This window comes from Phascolarctos cinereus, unplaced genomic scaffold (genome assembly GCF_003287225.1).
Source record: "Phascolarctos cinereus isolate Bilbo 61053 unplaced genomic scaffold, phaCin_HiC Scaffold_4;HRSCAF=312, whole genome shotgun sequence".
Classification (NCBI taxonomy): Eukaryota; Metazoa; Chordata; class Mammalia; order Diprotodontia; family Phascolarctidae; genus Phascolarctos; species Phascolarctos cinereus.
The window spans coordinates 674810996-674832829 of record NW_027555847.1 but is presented as its reverse complement, the minus strand read 5'-3'; the positions used below and the strand labels follow the sequence as shown (position 1 = coordinate 674832829).

Below are 21834 nucleotides of genomic sequence, written 5' to 3'. Positions count from 1 at the left end.
GAGAGATTGTTTGCCCAATCTAAAAACATTAAATTTCAACACATGTATTTCTGTTCTACTTTAGAAAAAAGAAAACAGCCTTTGTTGTTTGCCACACAAAAGGCAAAAAAGACTAAGAAAAAGCTGGAGATTTTAAACAATACCTAACGGGAGGTGTTTACCAAGCCACATCACTAAGTACCCAGATAGGCTTCTTCTGAGCCTCTCCAAATAGACACAGAGCAAGTGTCCAAAGGCAAGTTCTTATTGGTCACTTCAGCTAAGGCAAGGGCCAAAAGAACATCCTCTAGCCCTCCCTTCTAGAAGAGAAAATTTGACTCAGCAGCCTCCAAAGAATTCTAAGAAGAGTGAGAAGGAAAATCTCCCAATAAGCTCTGTTCCATACAACCTGTATGACCTTGGAAAAGTCCCTTTAAGGTTGTCTAGATTTCTTTTAGACTAGATTATCGGAGGTCCCATCTTAATCTGTGATCTAAGTCCCTGTCCACTCCACTCACCCAGTACTATTTTAAGACCCCCAAGGAGAGGGAAAGGGGCCTAAGTGATTATGCTGGCTACGTTCAACTTCACACTGAACCCAACAGGTTTCCTCTCAAGAAGGCCTACTGGCATGGTAGTGCTCCCTTCGACAGTACCTCCTTAAATAGCTCTAGCTTGCACAACCTCCCACCACCCAAATAGCTGGTGTCAGGGGGCCAGTATGAGTGCTTACCCAGAAAGAGGATCTGGTACCATACAGAAGAGGCCTGGTCCCTACTAGAGAGAAGGCACAGATCAGGTAGTGCACTCTCGGCATCACCCTCTTAAAGAACACGAAGGGATTGGAGCCCTAAGGCCCACTATTATTGTTGCACTGGCCCAAATGGGCCTATCCCAGGTCCCACCACCAGGGGGCAATGGGCTCCATCACAGGATAATCCAGGTCAGCCTTGGCTCTCACAGGCTCTTAGGTAGCACTAGCAGTAACTTGTCCAGCTTTGGCAAATTCAGTAGTTGTGCCATCATCCCCCTTAAAGAGCCTTCATTCCCAGGTGATCAAAGGAAAGCCTGGCTGGCCTGAAGGCAAGGCCTGGCCTAGGTATCCTTGGGGAACCAGTCAGCTCTAGGATTTGCTGGTCAGTGGGCGGATTCCCAGGTGAGAAAGGGATTGAAGTCTCAAGGGAAGGACATTAAAGTATAGGGAGGGGCTTCCCACAACATCCCTAGGAGCTAAGTGTAAGACGCTGGAAAGGACAATTCTCTAACTAGGGCTCATCCCCATTTTGTAGAAGGAAAAAAAGCTCCAAATGAAGTGACCTGTCCCACCTGGGTCACACATCTCAGCCTGGGCACCCACCCACATCTTTCTGATTCCAAGCTCCATTTCCTCCCCCAACATCATGTTAACCTAGATGAACATCCCACATGGCAAGGGTTTGCAAAGGGGCCCCAGGGCAGCTTCCCAGTTTCAGCAGAATTATCGCCCAAACACTGGCCTTTGGACTGAGTATTGACAGCCCCTCATTGGGAGGGGCAGCCCTGGCCAGGCACTCTCTGGCAGAGGCTTGGCTCCACCCTGCCCCAAGAGGGCTGTCACAATAAGGCTTTACCACTCTGTGCCAGTTTTCCTCAGCTTCCCCTGGTGCCAGTCTGATGTCATGGGGTCTGAAGACCACTACCAGACCATGGCTGCTCATATCTCCTGGAAGCTTTGTAGCATACAAGTCAGATTCAGCCAATGAGACAAAATAATAGAGAGCAAAAAGAACCGGACTTAAAATGACAGCTCTTGTTTTCAAGCCCTGATCTCCTACCCTCCTACTACCTATGTGACCTCAGGCTCCATGCTGGTACCTATAAAGTGAGGGGACTGGACTCAACAATCTCCAAGCTCCCCCTAACTCTAAATCTATTGTCCTAGGTCAAAAGGACAGAGGTTTCTGCCCATCATTGCCCAATTCTGCTCTGGTACAGGCTGGACTAACCAGGAGCCTTCTTGGGTCCCTTCTCATTCAGAGAAGGTGAGTGGCTGGCTCACAAATCACACAGGTCAGGGTATACAGCCCAGGACTCCCCATTCCAGAGCTGTTCCCACTATCATGCCGCACTGCACTTTAGAGCCTCACACAGAATGCCCTCCCTTTCATGGGCCTCACAAAACGTCTGTTGAGATAAAGGACCCCAGCAGCATCCCAGGGACGCGGGGTACACGTGTTCCTTGGATCAATGTGGTGAGGAACCCAACTGCTGCCAGGAGGACCCTCGGAGAGCTAAAGCATCAGCACATCAAGTACTGACCGGGGTTCTAGGTCTGATTCTGCTATCCAGCCATAGAAACATATTTACAACCCATTTATAGTAAAACTGAAAATACTAAATACTTTCCTCCAAAGCCCTTTCCAAATACCTTGAGAAAAGCCCCTAGAACACAAAGGGTTTTTCTTAGGGAAATAAAGGGTGACAGGGAACCTTTTGGCAAAGAACTCTGGTCTGTTCAAGATGGTGCCCATCCCATCCCTGAAATGATTAGTGATAAGTAGCAAGTCCTGGGTTCATCTAGGGGCAATCAGTCTCCCCCAGTTACCAGTCCACCAGAAGTGATGGTCCAGTGCTGACTCACCCTTCTCCACAGAGAAAGGATTACGATATTAATGCAAGGAAGGAGGTCCCTTTGTCTCACTCCAGGACTGAGGAGTGGCCCACAAGTATGGGATGGTGACTTGGTTATTCAATCAATTGTGGAAGGTCAACGTGTCTCGTCCTAGTTCAAGATTCTCACAAATGTTACCTGAAATCATCTTGGGGCAAAGAGTCACGCTGAAGGGCAAGGGTACTATGCCAGTTTGGACCAATCTGCATCTCTCTCGTACTGTATTTCTATAGTATTTTTTCTTCAACACAGCTGAGGTCACAACCTCAGGCAACTCACTTTTCCCTAAGTTCAGTTTCCCTATTTCTTAAATGAAGAAACTGAGTAGATTCTTGATGTTGAGAGGATCTCCAGGGGCCATTCACAGGATAGTTCACCCTGGATGGCTGAGCAAGCCTCCATTTCCCCCATTCTCCAAGAGGCCCAGGGATGTGGAAGTGAAGGTTAAAGTAGTGCAGAGGGCACAGTCTGCTTACCTGTAGGATAAGATGAGGTTTGGGAAAGGTTTTTGGACAGATTTCTGGGCCAACAGACAGATGATTGATCACTCCATCTCCTACCTCCCTAGAAAGTGCTTCTTCTTCATGTCTCAGAATCCTTGTCTTCCTTCAACACAACTCAATTTTCACCTCCTCCCTGAAGCCTCTACTTTTTTTCATCAACCTGCGATGACTCCTCATCCTCTCCATTGCTAAGTGTGCCCTCCTTCCTCAAATTTCCTTGTACTATGGGGCAGCTGGGTAGCACAGTGTATAGAGCACTGGCCTTAAGACACTTACTTACTAGCTGTATGACCCTGGGCAAGTCACTTAACACTGCTTCCTAATTAAAAAAAATGTTTTCCCCTTGTACTACACTAGTGCTACACTGGTGCTCATAGCAAGTCCCTTTGGTTTTGTCTTTGTACACCCTGCCCCTGACTCACTGCTTGGACAGAGAAGGCACTCACTAAGTTTAAGACGGAATTATTAAAAGCCTTACCACTGTGTTTACTAGTTCAGTGCTACCCTTTACCTTGAACTTTAAAAGGCCTATAACCCCTTCACTGCTAGAGATCCCAAGTCCCTTCATATCACAGCAGGCACGTTTATGAGGTGCAGTTGCCCCAAAACACCCCCAATACCTGCTGGTGGCCAGCTTTCACGCGTCCTCATCCCCTTACTCTGCATCCAGGCAAGTGGGGAAGGTCCAGCCAGAGTTTCTACTCCCCTGGCAAAGTCTAAAGGGGCAAGGTCATCTCTAGCCAGGATGAGGCATAATTCAAAGGGACCCTTAATGACGATTAACTAGGAGAGACTGAAAAATACCAGGCCAAAGAATTAAGCCTTACATGAGGATGAATTCATTAATAAAAACTATTTAATTATGTAAGAAACATTGCGCTAAATGCTGGGGAAACAAATAGAAAAGTTTTCCCCTTGATCCCCGATAGCATTTAAGAAAATGTGGGCGCTTGGCTTTCTAAATAATGATGTTATTTTCATACCTGAGGTCAAGCAGGGTGGACCCTGTTTTATGTAAGTAATAGGGCACATCCTCCCCTAAAGGGCAGTCAGCACTATAACACAGCTTTCAAAAAACACATTTGTTCCAACATAATGGAACATTTTGAGAATAACTCCAGTTTACTTCTTCACAATTTCTTCCTCAGAAACAGTGCAGAAAACGGTGGCATTTCACAATGACTCACGGGCTACAACCCAAAAGCTCCGTCCAGGTCTTTAGCAGCACAGAGGGCCATTGTATACTCTACCTTCAGGTGCAGAAGGAACAGCAAGGAGAGAAGGACTGGCTCACATCCTCCACCCCCTTGGCCACCTATTCTAACCATTTAACACATATAAAACTACTGCCATTTTTCACTAGGCTCCTATCTTTTTTGAAGTGTCACTGATGAAGTTTTTGAGCATTATGCCCCAGCCTCATTTCCCCATAAGCTCTGTGGCTTTTACTGCATGATTTTGCAAAGAAAGATGCTTTTGGAGAATGTATATGTTGTGTTCTAGCAAAACTGACTGGGGCAGCTAGGTGGCACGCTGGATACAGCTCCGGCCCTGGATTCAGGAGGACCTGAGTTCCAATCTAGCCTCAGACACGTAACACTTACTAGCTGTGTGACCCTGGGCAAGTCACTTAACCCCATTGCCCAGCCAAAAAAAAAAAAACCGATGGTCAACTTTTAGAAATCTAATCCTATGGAACTGCCTTCCCACCCATATTGATGCTTTCTAAGCATGGGTCTTCTTAACATGGGGCCCCCTATATAAACGAAGCCATAGGCTGGATGAAGTCCTCCCACAGAGTTAAGCAGACCAGATGGTTTCTTGCTATGGCAGGCCTGTCAGCACTGTGGTTGCTTTAATTAGGCCCAAATTATACCAAGTCAAAACCACTTACTTTTTATTGACCTCATCAAGTTCTGCTCTTAATTTTCCTATTTCAATCTGAAGCTTGGCTCTTTCCCTCGCAGTCTCATCCAGGACTCTCCGGGCATCAGCCAACTCTGACTCATAGAGGACCTTGATTCCGCTTACCTGGGAGAAGGAAAGAAAGAAACCCTAAGCAGAAAGCACAGAGATGTCGTCTCTGGGGAGAAAGAAGCAAGAAAAGTTGAATTTGGCCAGCTCTCAGTGTCTTAGATGAGAAGCACCTCATTATTCAGATCCTCTTAGAGACAGGCTCACAAAGATCTTCAAGTGTCTCTTCTTCTACAAAGCTATCCTCAGGGAAGGAAAGGAGCTGCTCTCTCCAGAACTCCACATTCCACCCCAAACACTCAGTACAACCTCAAAATCCCAGAAGAAAATACAAAGCATCTCACTGGTTTCTAGCTCAGTTTTTAACACAGCCACACACGTTGTCTGTTCTCAGCCCATAACCTCCCAGGAAGCCAGGAACCCCAGAGTTAGGTATCTAAATTTGCCAGATTACTTAAAATAGATACACCCAAACGGGGACAGCTGAACAACCAGAGTGAGACCCAAAGGAAGGATGCTTCTGTCCTCTCCTTAGGGGAGGAGGAGAGGAGGCTACAGGTGTGTGAAAGGAAACTTACACTGGTGGGCAGATCAATGCTCATTTGTTTTGCTTCACCATCCTTTTCTTTTACAAGGGTGGGACTGTTCTATGGTTTTCAAAGATAGCACATTCTAGGTTATGGTAAACAAGGTCCTCAGTGTGGTTTGTCTGTATATACATGAACATATATATATATATATATATATATATATATATATATATAATAGATATTTAATAATACTATTTAGTATTTACATAGCACTTTTAAGGTATGCAAAATGCTTTACAAATATTACCTCCTTTTATCCTTATAACAACTCTGGGAGGTGGCTGCTATTATTATTCCCATTTGACAGATTAAGTGTCTGAGGCAGGATATGAATTCCCACATTCCAGGGTCCAGTGTATATGTGTACATACATACGTACCCATGTATATACACACACATCCCAAAAGTACTGCTTTAAGCTTTATTAGCTCTTGGGATACGTTACATCTAATATCTTATTTGCCCTACTATGAGTTGCACAAGGGCAGGGATGTCACCAAACTTATCTTTGCACACTCCAGTTCCAGGCACTATAAAAACAAGGCTGTGCCAATAAGAGTTTGATTGAGTTGAATTAAGCCACAGGTTCTAGTAAACACATTTTCAAAACAGAACCATCCAAACAAATGACCTCTCAAAACAGGATCACAACCTAGACCCCGTCCCAGAGCTGTGGACAGACATTCCTGTAGAGAGGGTACAGCATCTCCTAAGAAGGAAAACTTGGCCTGTGGCGTCCACTGTCCCCTGGCAACCATAACTAGTCATCTCCCTGCTCCCGCCCTACACCTAAGCCCAAAAAGACACTGCCTGAGTCCCTGGCCCTGCACATGTGCTGCCTGCCCTGTTACTGCTCTTCACAATTAAGGCTGTGCCCTCATGGAGGGCAGCAATGCCCCAGGTCTCATGTGTTTCTATCCCCCATCCCAGCCCCACCTCTGAGGGCCAGGTTTCTGGTCAGGATTCAATAAGCACCAGTTGATTGAAGACATAAAAGAAAAGCCCAAGAGAATAGGAGTGGTTACTGCACAACTGGAGAGGATGCACTAGGAGACTGAGCTGACCAACTCCGTATAGCAGGAGGTCTGAAAGGCCAGCAAGCTTGACCTTAACCAAAGCACAAGTCACATGGATCTCTTCCCAGCAAGTGCTAGCCAAAAGGATCATGGTGGGGAGGCCTTTGGATCAGAATCTGCGGGCACAAGTCATGGCTCTGTCCCTTAGCTAAACCAATCACTAAATCTCTCCCAAAACTCAGCTTCCTCATCTATTAAATGGGAAGCAGTACGGCATGGTGGAGGTACACTGAACTTCTTATCAATAGACCTAGGTTCAGATCAGACTTTCACATTACACCAAGGCCCTTCTCATCTCTAAATCAACGACACACAGCTGACTTCCTAAGTAGAGTGGAAAGTCCTCTGCAAAATGTAAAACCCTATAACAAAGTCAGTCAGTTTTTCAGCTGGTCAGGTCCAAGAGAACTGGCTGTTCCAGCCCAACTGTGTCCCCAACAATGTGTGAGCCACGTCCCCAGGTCTGACACATCTGGAGAGATCAGCAACTCACATAACAACTGATTTTCCAAGGGTGGTAACAGAGGTAAACACAGCCCTCCCCTCCCATTCCTCAGAAAGGACAAAAAAGTACCAACACGCACACTAGCTCCCAAGAGATCCCCAAGGACTGGGCCTCCTGCTATATTCTGTAAGCTTCCTCCAACCCACCTAGTACAAACAAACTTTCACATGGAGCAGATGCCCTAATCTTTTGCTGACTACATGAATTACCTTGGGGAAAAGGAAAAGACATGTGGAATGGAATGTGGTACAGGAAAGGAAAATATTTTAGAGGAATTTCTGCCACTAATTCACAGTATGACACCGGGCATGTTCCTTCTTCCCCACTAGGACACTCCATCTCCTCCACTGTGAAATTAAAAGTGTTGAACTACATCAGTCTCTTCCCAAATTGTGTTCTGCACAACATGAATGGGGTTCTGCTGGCTGGCTCTCCATTAGGAGTGTAAGTACTCTGAGGGCAGGGATTGTTTTGGTGCTTATTATGCCTTTCTTTGTACTGGTAGCAATTAGCACAGTGCTAGGCACAAAGTAAGCATTTAATAAAATGCTTGTTGATTGATTAAAGATGTCAACACCAGAAACAATCCCCCTTCAAATATTAAACATGAAATTAAGATGTCAGAAGTGATTATCATATGTAGATTACGTAAAAGTCTTCATTTTCTTCCTTCTTGACTTCCCTACAGCATTTGACACTGTTGACCAGCCTCTCCTTCTGGATACTCTGCCCTCTCTAGATTTTCACAACTCTTTTGTCCCCTGGTTCTGGGCCCTTTTCTATTTCTACACTCTAACCTGATGCCCTCATCACTCCTGTGGATTAATCATCATCTCTCTACAGATGATAGAAGAAGCATGAGGTGGTGGATAGTGAGCTGACTGTGAAGGCAAGAAGGTCTGAGCTCCAGCCCCACCTGTGACACACACTAACTGCAAGACCTGGTAAATCACTCAACCTCCCAGTTGTCCAGGCACCTCTCCAAGACTGTAAATTGCGAAGATGGTGCTGACCTGCACGGGTAAAAGTTTCCTCATTCCACAGTACCCTAAAACCAATGAAATCCCAGGTCCAGTTCCTATCTCTAGGTCTACACCAATGGTTCCCAGATGCCTACTGTCAAAATGATGTTCCAAAAGTGCAGGTGGGACCACATCACCCCCTATTCCCTAAACCCCAGAATTTCCCTAATACTTCCTACAGGATCAAATGTTTGGCTTCTAAAGCCCTTCTCACCATTTCTGCCCTCTTATCCTCTCCACAAACTCTATACTCCAGTGACACTGGCCTCTCTGCTACTCCTCCAATACAGGGCTCTGGTTTCCTAGCATTTTCCTCGGTTGTCCCGGTGCCTGGAATGCTCTCCTTCCTCATCTTCATCTCCATCTCCCACCTTCCATAGGAAGCCTTCCCCGACCCCCTTAATGTTGGCACCTCCCTGAGATTCTCTCCCATCTGAACTGTACGCACTCATTTGTACACAGCGGTGTGCATGTTGTTTCTTCTATTGGGCATTGTCTTTTGCCTTTCTTTGTTTATAGCAAAGTTTATAGCACAGAGCAGGTGCTTAATAAATGCCTGTTGACTTGATCCAGCCCTGACTTCTTTCCTGAGACAGTCCTACATCATCAATTGCCTGTTAGACATTTCAAACAGGATGTCCTGCAGGCAACTTCAACTCCACAAGTCCAAAAGAGAGCTCATTATCTTTCTCTCCAAACCCATCCCTCCCATCCAAATGGGCCTAATATTGACAAGGGCACCATGGTGCTTGCAGGCACCCAGGTTCCCAGCCTTCGCCCATCCTCAACAGCTCAGTCTCACTCACTCCACAAATCCAATCAGTTGGTGAATCTTGTTTCTACCCCTACAACATCTCACACACATTCCCTTCTTTCCACTCACCTAAACACATCCTAGTTCTGTTCTCATCATTTCTCCTCATTCACCTAGCTGCCTCAATTCTCTCTCCACCTCAATCTATCTTCCACACAGCTGCCAAGATGTATTTTCCTAAAACAGGGGTCTAACCATGCCACCCCCCCCTTCTCAATAAAGGGCATGACTCCCTATTACTTCCAGGATAAAATTTAAATTTCTCTAATTGGCATGTTAAACCCTTCATAACTTTGCCCCTTCCTCCTGTTCCAGTCTTTTCACACCTGATTTCCCCCTGCACATCCTCTATAATCCAGCCCTGATGGCCAGCCTCCTGTTCCAACCAGACACATCTCCAGCATTGGGCCTTTGCCCTATTGCACCTGGAATGTGTTCTCTCTTCACTGCAATCTCTTGGAATCTCTCATTTCCTTCAAGACTCAACTCAATTATCACCTTTTACAAACGTTTCCTGATCCCCAGGCAACTAGTGCTCTCTCCCCCCCAGCTATCTTGTATGTAATTCCTTACATAGCCTGTATATATACACATGCACGTCATCTACATACACACCCCCATTATAATCAACTCGACAAGGGAAGAGACTGCCACTGGTCTTTGTATTCTGAGTGCTTAGTCACTGTGTCTAGTACAAAACAGGTGTTTAGTAAATGCTTATTGACTAAGTGAGCCCTTCACTCCAGTATTTATCCCATTCAATCTAAATGTATTAAACACCTCCCGACGATTCAAGGCCTGGGACTGAAGGTACAAGATAGAAATCTGCTTCCTATGTTATTCTCCAGAATGAATGATTTCTATCAATTATTTCAAAACCAAAAATGTTTCACAGGTCAAATGAGCTTTGGAAGCACTAGACAAGATAACCTCTAACATCTCTTTTAGCTCTTAATTCTATGATCCTGTAACCCAGGTTCTAGATGAGCTCAGGCAACTGTTTGTGTGACCCTGGTCACATCACTTCCATTCTGTGTGCTGGTGTGCCCATTTCTGTAAAATGGCACCCAGTAATCATTGCATCAAATCCTTTGCAGGGTTGCTATATAACTTAAGTGAAAGATTGTGAGCACTTTGAAAGCACTACACAAATGCGAGTTTCCAGTAAATAAACTGGGAATAAAGACCATGGAGACTGTTTTCAACTCCACAGAACCAAGGGTGGAAAGGTAAAGCCAAAAGGACAAATTCAACAAACAGCCTGTATTTATATAATTTTGACACTTCTAAAAGATTTTCAGGTACATTACCTTATTCAATTTATATTTTTTATATATATATATATATATATATATATATAAAAACAAGGAATCAGAGAGCCAGAGCTGAAGACACATTATAGCTAATCTTTCCAATCTTCATGAGTTCACGGATAGGGTAACTGGGACCCAGAGCAATGATATGACTTGTGAAGTTAGTGAGTGGCAAAGCTAGGACTAGAAGCCATGTCCATCTCCCAGGGCCATGGGACCTCTGTTCCATAACACCTCAAGCAGACCAGATGATTTACCAAAATCCTCTCTAACTTGGTTATTCAAATTTCATGTACAACAAATAAGTGGGTTTCTGGCCAAACACTCTCATCTTTTTCCACATGTAGTTTTCAAAACGAACGTTCCAGGGGGCACTATAGTAAACTGCTGACAAAAGGTGAACTGTTTTTATTTGAATGCATAACAACAGCAAACAGGTATGAAGAACGAACCCCCAGGAAACGTGTTGCCACATGCATGAGCCAAGGGCCACACAAACATTGCCTGACAGCTAAAATGCACATACCTCCTCTCTTCCTCCAGGGGAAGGAAAAAACTAGAAAAGGATCTGTCCAACCAATTACAACCCTGGAATAGACTTACTATGTCAAACTCACCTAAAAACCAAAGAAGAGAAACCAACCTCCATTCTCACTTTCTTCATGACCATTCATTCATTCATTCATTCAAACATTTATCAACATCTCCTACCTGGTCTTTTCCCTACTCCCTGCTACCAGGCATTTAAAATCAAACAACTAGGAATTTCCTTAATCTACCAGTGGACTTCTAGGCTGTGTTAAATGCCATAAGGGACAGAAAACAAGTTTTAAAAAGTACTAGCCCTTAAGGAGCTTCCACCCTACAAGTGGAACCCTTACCACTCCCAGGGTAAGATCCCAAGACTTTTGTGTAAAGAGCCTCCCAACCTGGGTCTATCTTCCTTTACAGCCTGAAATCACTACCTAACTCAGGTTCAAATACTTTTCAGTGGCTTCCCACTGCATACAGGACAGTTACAGAAAATCCTGGAAGAGCTGCAAGGACCATTAGAAAGCTCTTAATCTAGCTTTCTCAATTTAAAGATGAAAAAAATGGAGGCCAATCTCCCTAGCCAGGCATTGAATAATTTTGTCCCAAATTCTCCCCCTTTAGCCTTTTTCCTCACTACCCTTCCACCAAAATCTGCTACCACGTTGCTGCTCTCAGCCTCAGTAGCCTCATCTCTAAAACAGGAAGGATAGTTGCAATATCTCACAGGTGTGTCTCGGGGAGGATCAAGGAAGACAAAGGATAAAGAGCACTTTTTGTTCTCGCTGTGATTCTTCATCTGTACCATCATCAACAAAAACCACTTTCTGCACACAGATAATGTGCAAGAATGACACCAGATGATGTCCAAGGTCCCTTACAGCCCCAACATGTCAAATGAGATAATGCCATATATGTACGTCTGTATGTCAGCTGCCTTTATTACTGTTACATTATTGCATCTACTAAAGTCCCTCTCAGCTCAAATGCCATAGCAAAAAAAAAAAAAAGCTGGGGTGGGGGCTGTGGGGATGTGTGTGTGTGGGGGGGGTCCCTTTTCATGCTACTTTTACACCAAGGTCCACAGAAGACAACTTCTTTCCAAGCCACTGGCCCCACTTCCCCCAAATGACCTGCTGCTTCTCCAATGGTCAGATGGGTTTACACTACACTAGGACCCCTGCCAGGCACATCAGATCCAGACATGAAACTGACCCTTCTCCAGTTTCCTCCTAGCCCTAGTGCCACAAAAGCATCCCAAAAGGGTAGGAAGGAGCAGCCTATAGTTTCATTTTTGATAGCTGGAGGATTCTGAGAACGGATCCTTACAGGTTACTTTATCCGCTTCCAATTAAATTGCTTTTGTCCTTAACATGTACACTCCTTAAGGACAGGGCCTGTAGTACTTTTTGCCCGTAGCAGACATGAATTCTATGTTAAACTGAATTTTAAAATTGACACAATATAAATTGTCCCTGCCAGTAAGTCTCACATTCCAAAAAGGCTTTAGCATTTGTGTTTTAACAGCCTAACAGAAAAGTTGAGAAAATGAATGCAGAAATAATGCTTCTGAGTCAGGCAGCAACATCAAATTCTCTTGGCCCAACCCCCTTCATTCAAAAGGTGATTTTTCTTAATCTACAATCAGAGCCAACTTCCAGTATTTAAACACCCACTGCAATAACTCATCTCCCGTAAGGGTTCAGTTTTACAGATACCTTTTATAAGTCCAATCTGACAACTCCCTTTACAGTTTTAGTTGCATTTCCCCCCTACTCTCTGTCCTAGGCAAACTAGCTGCATAGGCTGCCCAGAGAAGATCCAGTATTTTTCTGACTCTACCAATGGACTACTCTTCTACTCATCTTGATCTTATCTGTCCCTCAAAGGCTCAACTCAAATGCCACCTCCTCCAAAGAATCTTCTCTGGTCCCTCTGGCCAGGAAGTAACTTCTTCCTCTAATGAACCCCGCCCACCCACCCCACTCGGCTATGGAAACACCTACTTTTATTTTATTATAGGTATATTCCTGATATCTCCTACAAGGACCTGGTAAATTCTCTGAGCCAGTGTCTCAATAACTTTTGTATCCCTGGTGCCTAACAGAAGGAAGTGTGTTGAATGAATTTGTTACAATAATTAACATTTAGTAACACAAAGAAACGACATATGTTATTTAGTCACTTGACTTCAAGTACAAACTACTTTATACAGATACTTCTCCAAGCACAAGGGGCACAGAAGCAGGATTTGCATTTTAGGATCCAGGCCCTCACTTAGTGGTTAAATAGACACTGCACAGTTGATACTTTTGATTCAATGTGACTCACACCTTGTGAATCTCAGAACCTTGGATTTTTTTACAGCTTGGGAGAGGCATACCATAGCTCAACCCCTTTAGTTAAGTTGACAGATGAGGAAACAAAGCAATAAGAGACCTGAGGCTGCTAAGTGGCACCCTGACAGTGAATGCTAATGGACTTGGAGTCAAGAATCCGAGTTCAAATACTGCCTCAGATACTTACTACCAATATGACCCTGGAGCCAGTCACTTAACCTGTCTGCCTTAGTTTTCTAATCTGTAAACCGGGGTTAGGTTAACAGCATATGCATCACACTTTGCAAACCTTAAAGAGGTACACAAATGCCAGGTATTATTATTACTGCCTGATTTCTAGTCCTGACTCACTAACTCGTCGTCGTGTGACCCTGGGCAAGCTACTTTCCTCCCTTTGAGAATGTTACCCCTTCTCCTAAACGGGACGCGATCGTTCCCAAGGGCTTCCAAGCCTATCTTAGGAACACACGGGTGCAGCTTAGTCCCTTCAGAACCCTAGTATGTTAGGGATCTACAAGCTACCCATCCACTAGAAAGGCTGTGAAAGGGCTAGACTTCACCAGTATAACTGGTCCTTCCCAAAAGCACTCCCCCACAAAATTGACCTGAATTATTGAGCCCTGAGTTGTTTTTTTTTAAAAAGAGGATTTGCGCTGTGAACTCTAACGGCTTCACAGAATGTGAAGACAGCCACGTGTACTCTTCACGTTTACAATGAATGATCCATCTAGAATGGAAACAGACTTGCTTTGAAAACTCCCACTTATTCTAGGTCAAGAACTCAATGTTACACGAGTCCAGCCTTCACATGGTGCTCTCCAGCAGACCCCAGCTCCAGCGGACCCCGCAACTCACTCTGAGACCTTCGTTCTTCCCCATAAGCAGACATCCCGTAGGGGTGCCTTAAGGGGGTTCCCCCTGGCCCGGGAAATCCCCTCCCCAAGCGCGATACCTCAGGCCAGTCTCCAGGGAACTCCTCCCAAGAAGGAAATTACTCTTCCCCCAAAGGGGGCCCCGGCCTCCCAAAACCATTCCCCGAAGCCAGCCTCAGACCCCAGGAGCTCCAAGAGTTCCATCCAGGGTCCTCCTTTTACTCCCACCCCCAGCCTAGACCTCATGGGGCATCCCTCGTACCCTAACAAAATTGGGGAGGGGCTGGGGGGGTGTCAAAGTACACAGAGCTGCCTCTCGTTCACGGAGAATTAATTCCACGCGGGGGCGGGGGGGGACACGCCAGTGAAATCTCGCTCGTTGGTGGTTACCCACCACTTCCTTCCCGGGAGCCCTACCTCGGTCAGCTCCCCCTTCCTCCGGCAGCCGCCTCCACCTCGCGCGTGGTTAGCCCCTTCCACCCACTCCCCCGGCAGCTCCTCGCGGGACGCCGACTCCCCCCCCCCCGCGGCCCTCCCTCGCACGCAACCCACTCCCCTTCCCACGCGCCCTTCCTCAAGCCTAGTCCGTTCTGCCCCACGCCCCTCGCTGGGCCACGGCACCCCGCGCGTGGCCTCACTCGCGGCTCCCTGCACCGCACCTCGTTCGTGACCCCGTCCCCCTCACGCACGTCGCGCGTGGTGCCCTCTCGAGGAACTTGGTGCGTGCCCCCCCTCGTGCTCTCCCCAGCGCGGTCCGCCTCCCCTCCCCCTCCCCGCGCCCGACCCTGGGCTGGCGCACGCACCTCTCGCGTGGTGACCTCCTCCTTCTCGGACACCTGCAGCAGCAGCCGGTCGTTCTCGAGCTCCAGCGCGCGCACGCGGTCGATGTAATGCGCCAGGCGGTCATTGAGCTCGCGCAGCTCCTCTTTCTCCTGCAGCCGCGAGATACGCGCGGGCGACAGCGGCGTCCCGGTTCCGAGGCCCGAGGCCGCACTGCGGCCGGACAGCGGCGTGGCCATAGCGGGGCGGGGGCCGGCGGCCTGCCTCGGACTCCCTCACTGAAGTGGAGGCTGCGGCGCGGGCGGGCTCCGCGGGCTCATTCAATCCGGCGGGAGTCCGGACTGCCAAGATGGCGGCTGCTCCCCGCCGCCGCCGTGCCGCCGAGCAGCCTGGGACATGGAGTCCCGCAGCTAGCGCCCAGCTCAGCTAACGGCCGCCAAATGGCGGCGGCGCGCCGCGGGGCACCCTGGGAAATGTAGTTTCCAGGACAAATCTTAGCGCGGGAGGCAAGCAGGGGCGCGGCCTTTTGTGAGCTGGCTGGCCAAGGGCGGGAGATAATTTCATTGAATTGAGCTTGGGAAGTTAGAGCTGAAGTTACAAGACAGAGCCACTCGCTTCCCTGTGGCTAAAGAGACCAAAAGCCAGGGACAAACAATTCTCGAAAGAGCGACTGCAAACTAGTAAGGACCTTTCGGAAGAATGTCCCAAACCGCTAAGAATAAGCGAAATTCAAATCCAAACACAGTTCGAGTTTCAGCTCACAACCAGCAAACCAGCTTCTGCTGCTTCTGGTTATAATCGCTAACATTTATAGAAGTGCCTACTGTGTGCCAGGAACTGGCAATAATAACAAAGAATAAAATAATAACAGCCAACATTTATATTATACCTACTGTGCGCCAAGCCGTGTGTTAAGTGCTTTACCATTATCTCATCTGATCCTTACGACAATCCTAGGAGGTAGGTGCTACTATCCCCATTTTACAGATGAAGAAACTGAGGCCTACATCTATTAAATGACTTGCCCAGAGTCACACAGCTAGTAAGTTTCTGAGGTCAGATTTGAACTTAAGTCTCAAGACCGATAAAGATGGAAATAGTCAACGCTGGAGGGGCTGTGGAAAGATAGGCACACTAGTACACTGTTGGTGGAGCAGAACATTGAAAAAGCACTTAGAAATTTGCTAAGAAGGTGTCTAAAATGTCCACGCTTGTTGACTCAGAGATCCCTACTGCTAGGCATATATACCAAGGAGATCAAGGTGGAAAGAAAGCTCCCCCTATCCACCCACAAATACAAAATATTTATAGCAGAACTTTTTTTTTTAACAGCAAAGATCTTGAAACAAAGATTCCCATCAATTAGGAATAGCTAAACACTGTGGTATGTGAATGCAATGGCAAATAACTGCACCCTAAGTAATAACGCCAAAACCTTCCCTCTTTTAATTATCTTCAGTTTATGCTGTACATATGTGCTTTGTTCATAGTTGTTTCAAAGTCTCCCCCATTAAACTGTGAGCTCTTTGAGTTTGTCTTTTACCTTACTTTGTATCCTTGGCACTTAGCACGTAGTAGGTGTTTAACAGATGTTTGAATGACAGACTAATAACAAATATGAATGAAGTACAGAAAGTCTTATATAAATTGATGCAAATTGAAATGGCCAGAAATAGGAAACCTATATACCCAATAACTATCCCAATGTAAATGAAAAGGAAAAAAAATTGGAACTGAACACTGCAATCATAATGGCTAAGGATGTCCCAGAAGTAGTGACTGAAAAATGCATCTTTGCAGAGATAGGGGACTGAGGTGTGGAAGATTGCATTTATTGTTAGTTTTGCTGAACTGGACCCAACCCCACCTTTTTTTCCATTGTATCCTTTGTTATAATGGATTGCTCTCTGGAAGAAGAGAGAAAGATATATTTGGAAATGAAGACAAAGTGAAAACACAAAATGTAAAAAAAAAAAATTTAAAGATAATGAAGAGCTGGAAAGGATCTCATGTACCATCTAATTCACCTCTTGTTTTCCAATGGAGGAAAATAGGTCCAGAAAGAAGACACTTGCCCACAGGCACAGAGCCACAACATCAATAGCAGGGACAGGAGGAGAAGCAGAATAATTCTTATTCATTCAACAAACATTAAATGCTCACTGTTTTCAGAGCCTATGCTGGGCAGCGAGGCAGCTCCCACTGCAGCAGACAGAACACAAACAGCCGACTGGAATACCCAAACATTCAAGGATAAGAATAAGAATAAGATAGCATTTATGTAGTGCTTAAAGTTTGCAAAGAGCTTTCTATCTCTCTCATTGGATCCTCACAGCAACCCTCTGAGGAAGGCACTTAATTTATCACCCCCATTTTATAGATGAAGAAACTGGGATTTAGCAAAGCCACGCCATTGCCCAGGGTCACACAGCCAGTGTATCTGAGACGGGATTCAGCCCTTTCTCTTCCAGACTCCGGGATAGCTCTCATCTATCTCATGGGTTACCTTGCTGCCTTCCAGTGCTTCAATCGATTCCCGATCTCATCTCATCCTCAAAGGACACCCGATTCCATTACTGGAAATCAATCAATCAGCAAGATTTCTTAAGCCCCAACTTTGTGTCTGACACTGAACTGGCTTCCAGAGACACAAAGACAAAACTATTATTGCCCTTCCCCGGCAACATGTATGAATGTCTGCAAGGTGATACAAACTACATACAATGACATTTCAGAGACCCCACCTGCAGCTGCAGGAATGGAGAAGAGTCTCAAGTAGGAAGAAGTGTTGGAGCTGACTTTTGAAGGAAACCCAACCAGGCATTCTCACCCTGCAGAGTCTTGCCCAGAAATCCTCCACAGGGCTTCTACTAAACTAGGCTTGAGTCAGGGGTTCTTAACCTGGAGGGGCCCCTGGAAAGATTTCAGGGGGTCCAGGAACTTGGATAGAGTAAAAAAAAAAGACTTTGATTTTCACTACCTTCTAACTGAAATGTAGCATTTCATTCAGTTATGAATTTAGGCAACAAACATGATTCTGAGAAGGGGTCCACAGTCTTTACCAAATGGTCTACCAAAGGGATCCATGGCATTAAAAAAAAAAAAAGGTGAAGAAACCCTGCCCTAGGTCTCTTTTTACGGATTCATGAACCTCAGAGTTAGAAATGATCTGAGAGGCTAACTGGTCTAACCTGTATCCAAACAAACATCCAGTCTACAACATACCAAACCTATAAGTCACTCAGCCTTTGCTTAAAGAACTCAAAAGAGGTTCAACCCAACCCCTTTTTGAAGCAATCCTCTTCACTCTTGTACAACTCTGATTGCTAGGAAGCTTTTCCTAACATCAGTTACAACTGCCACCCATTACTCCTTATTCTGTCCTCTAAGAGTCAAACAGAATAAGTCTGACCTTATGCACTAGGGACCCCTCTAACTGTCTACTTGTCATCCCTAACCCACACTCTGTGACCAGCCTCCCACTCAATCACACCTCGGATAGTCATAAACATTTATTAAGTACCCACTAAGTGACAGGCATGGGATTACAAATAAAAAAGAAAAGTCAGGTCTTGCCCTGGAGGAGCTTACAATCTAGTGGGAGAAGACAGAACACAAAAGGAAGCTGAAAAATGGTGGTGGGAGGGAGGTTGTAGGAGAAAGTCAGAAAAAAATCCCAAAGTAGAGCTGCCAGGGGAGAATTGAGCTCTCTCCTTAAGTGGAGGTTTTGAAGTCCACAGCCCCACTCTCCAGTCAGAGAGAGTAAAGGTGATAGGATCTTACACGATGTCTTCTCAATAATGAGCTTCCTGGGGCATGGGGGAAACAGCAGTCAAAGAAATTCCACACTAATGCAGGGAGGTGGGAGATGAGGGTACAGGCAAACCTTGTTTTGTTACTGTTCCCTTTATTAAGCTTCACAGATATTGTAGGGGGGTTTTTTTGTTGGTTTTTTTTTTGGGGGGGAGTGGGTTGTTGGGTTTGTTTGGGGTTTTTTTTTTTTGGTTTTGGGGTTAGTTTGTTTTGTTTTGTTTGTTTTGTTTTTACAAATGGAAAGTTTGTTGAGAAAATCTGTCGATGCTCTTTTTCCAACAGCATGTGCTCACATCATGTCTCTGTGTCACGTTTTGGTAACTCTCTCAATATTTCAAACTTTTTCATTATGATTATATCTGTTAATGATCTGTGATCAGTGATCTCTGATGTTACTACTGTAATTATATTGGGCCATCACAGACCAGACCTACACAAGATGGAGAATTTAATTGATAAATGTATGTGTTCTGACTGCTCAGCCTACCAGTCTCTCTCTGCTCCTGGGGCCTCTCTATTCCCAGAGACAGGACAATATTGAAGAATATTACATAAACTAAGCTGATAAATCAGAGGCAGCATTTAAGAAAATTGACTCCAATTTCGAAAGAAGTTCTACCGTGGGTAAAAGGCTTCAAACAACATTGAATGCTACAGAGAAATCTTTTGTGAAAGGAAAAGTCAGTCAATGCTGCAAACATCATTGTTGTCTTATTTTAAGAAATTGCCACAGGCACCCAACAACCTTTAGTAACCACCATCCTGCTCACTGATGAGTGAGCAGCCATCAACATCAGGGCAAGACCCTCCAACAGCAAAAAGATTACAACTCATTGAAGGCTCAGATGAGGGTTAGCATTTTGTTAAGCAATAAAATATTTTTGATTAATGTATACTTTTTTTAGACATATCATTGCATACTGAATAGACTACTGGGAAACAAAAATAAATCATGTGACTCATTTTATTTCAATATTCACTTTATTGGGTAATCTGGAACTGAACCTGAAGTATCTCTAAGGTATACCTTTAATATGCTGCAACCTGCTTATACCTCCTCTGGGGGTATGGGACAATTGGGATTCTTCTGAAAATCTGGCATTCTATGATTCACAAATGTTTAGCCTCACTGGGACAACACTGGTGTAGAAAGTCTTCAGGGCAAACCTTAGGATCATTGAGAAAACATAACAGTGTGGTAAAATAAAAGATTGATGGTTTTGGAGCCACATTGACTGGGATTTGAATCCTAATTCTTCACTTCCCCTTCTGTATCTCAGTCTCCTTAATTGGAAAATCAGAGATTTGGACTACATACATGTAGCTCTAAATCTTACATGTAGAGTAAGAGTCAGCAAACTACGACCCATGGATCAAATCCAACTGGCCACCTGTTTTTGTATGGCCTGTGAGCTAAGAAGAGTTCAACCAAAAACCATTGTTAGCAAGCAGGCTGTACAAGTGTTTGGTTTAACCATCCTTAGCTTAGAGGCCACACCAAAACAAGTGGCTGCTAGATTTGGTCCGCAGCCCATAATCTGCCAACCCCTCATTCGAAGTACATCTGAGGGGCTGTGTCAAGATGGTACCTTAGTCCTTTCTTCACCTCCTCACAATGACCCAACAGAACATGAGACCAAATTCTAACTGGGAAAACCAAGTACACGGGAGAGTTACAACCAAAAGGTAAATAAGGGAAGCATGGAAAGGTGCCAAATGCATTGGATTTAGAGTTAGAGAATTCAGGTAAATCCCTGTTCTAGTACTACCTGTATGACTGTAGAAGAGTCTCATACCCTCTTTGGACCTCACTTTCCTCATCCGTAAAACCAGAGGGTTGGACTAGATCAGAAGTGTCAAATGTGCCACCCAAGGGATATACATTTGGCCCACAACACTCCCAGTGGGGCCAAACCAGATTAAAATGTCATTTGGAAATATTTAACAAAATAAATAAAACAGAATAAAACAGATAATTTTACATTTTAAAGCTAAGTCAACATGCAACCCATGGATTAGTGGCTCCCCCTTTATATTTGAGTTTGACACCCATGAACTGAATGACCTCTAAGGTCCCTTCCAGCTCCAAATCTATGATCCTATATTTCTTTCTTTTTTTTTTTTTAAATTTTATTTATTTAGTTTAGGCAATTGGGGTCAAGTGACTTGCCCAGGGTCACACAGCTAGTAAGTGTCAAGTGTTTGGTCTGAGGCCACATTTGAACTCAGGTCCTCCTGACTTCAGGGCCGGTGCTCTATCCACGGCGCCACCTATATTTCCATTCAATCCTCTCTTACTCTTCATGGCCCCACTTAAGGTTTTCTTGGCAGAGATATCTGAGTGGTTTGCCATTTTCTTCTCCAGATTATTTTACAAATGAGGAAACTGAGGCAAACAGGGTGATGTGATTTGCCGAGGGTCACGTGGCTAGGAAGTATCTGAGGCCACATTTGAACTCAGGTCTTCCTGTCTCCAGGCCAGGTACCTTTCTACTGAGCCACCTAGCTGCCCCACGATCCTGTATTAGGTACTTTCATATTAAGTCCTTAAGTACTCTATTTATTAGGTCTGAGAAAAAGGTCCTTGCCATCCAGAGAGTGTTTTGAGTTAGGCTTTAAAAGATAAGTACTAAAATAAGAATCAGGAGGCCACTTACTTGTGTGACCTTGTACAAGTCACTTCCCCTATGATGAGAAAAGTGGGAAGACTGACCAGTCAGGTTATGTGCAACGTCCTCTGCCCAGTATCAACCCATGTAGCAGCTCAGTGAGTCAATACTTTAAGTCTGAGTTGACTGGCACCAAAGTGGTAGAGAATGGAGTCCCAATTTCAGATGCTTTGTGCTTAGGTTCCTTCTATAACTTCTGAGTAAATATCTCTTTGTAAAAGTCAACAAACATTTATTAGGCCCTTACTCCATACCAGGTACCATGCTAAGCACAGGGGATACAAACAGAAATAAAAAAGAAAAACAGTCCCGGCTCTCAAGAAGACCACACAGAAAAGATAGCTGAAAGGTGTGGGGGAGGGTGCCTGGGTGAATGATGGAAAAAGAAGTGTTTTTCTGGGGTG

At 45.1% G+C, this 21834-nt stretch overlaps 1 protein-coding gene across 1 annotated transcript in view; it reads right to left on the bottom strand.

Annotated features, from left to right (window-relative positions):
- The window catches only part of LMNB2 (lamin B2), a 34155-nt gene extending 18814 nt beyond the window's left edge, over nt 1-15341 (bottom strand). The window contains exons 1-2 of the mRNA XM_021008909.2: nt 14972-15341; nt 5027-5163 (exon numbers count right to left, since the gene is read on the bottom strand). Coding sequence (XP_020864568.1) covers nt 5027-5163; nt 14972-15187 — 353 coding nt within the window. The 5' untranslated portion in view covers nt 15188-15341. The remainder of the gene's footprint in view (nt 1-5026; nt 5164-14971) is intronic.
- Between the last annotated feature and the right edge of the window lie 6493 nt (nt 15342-21834).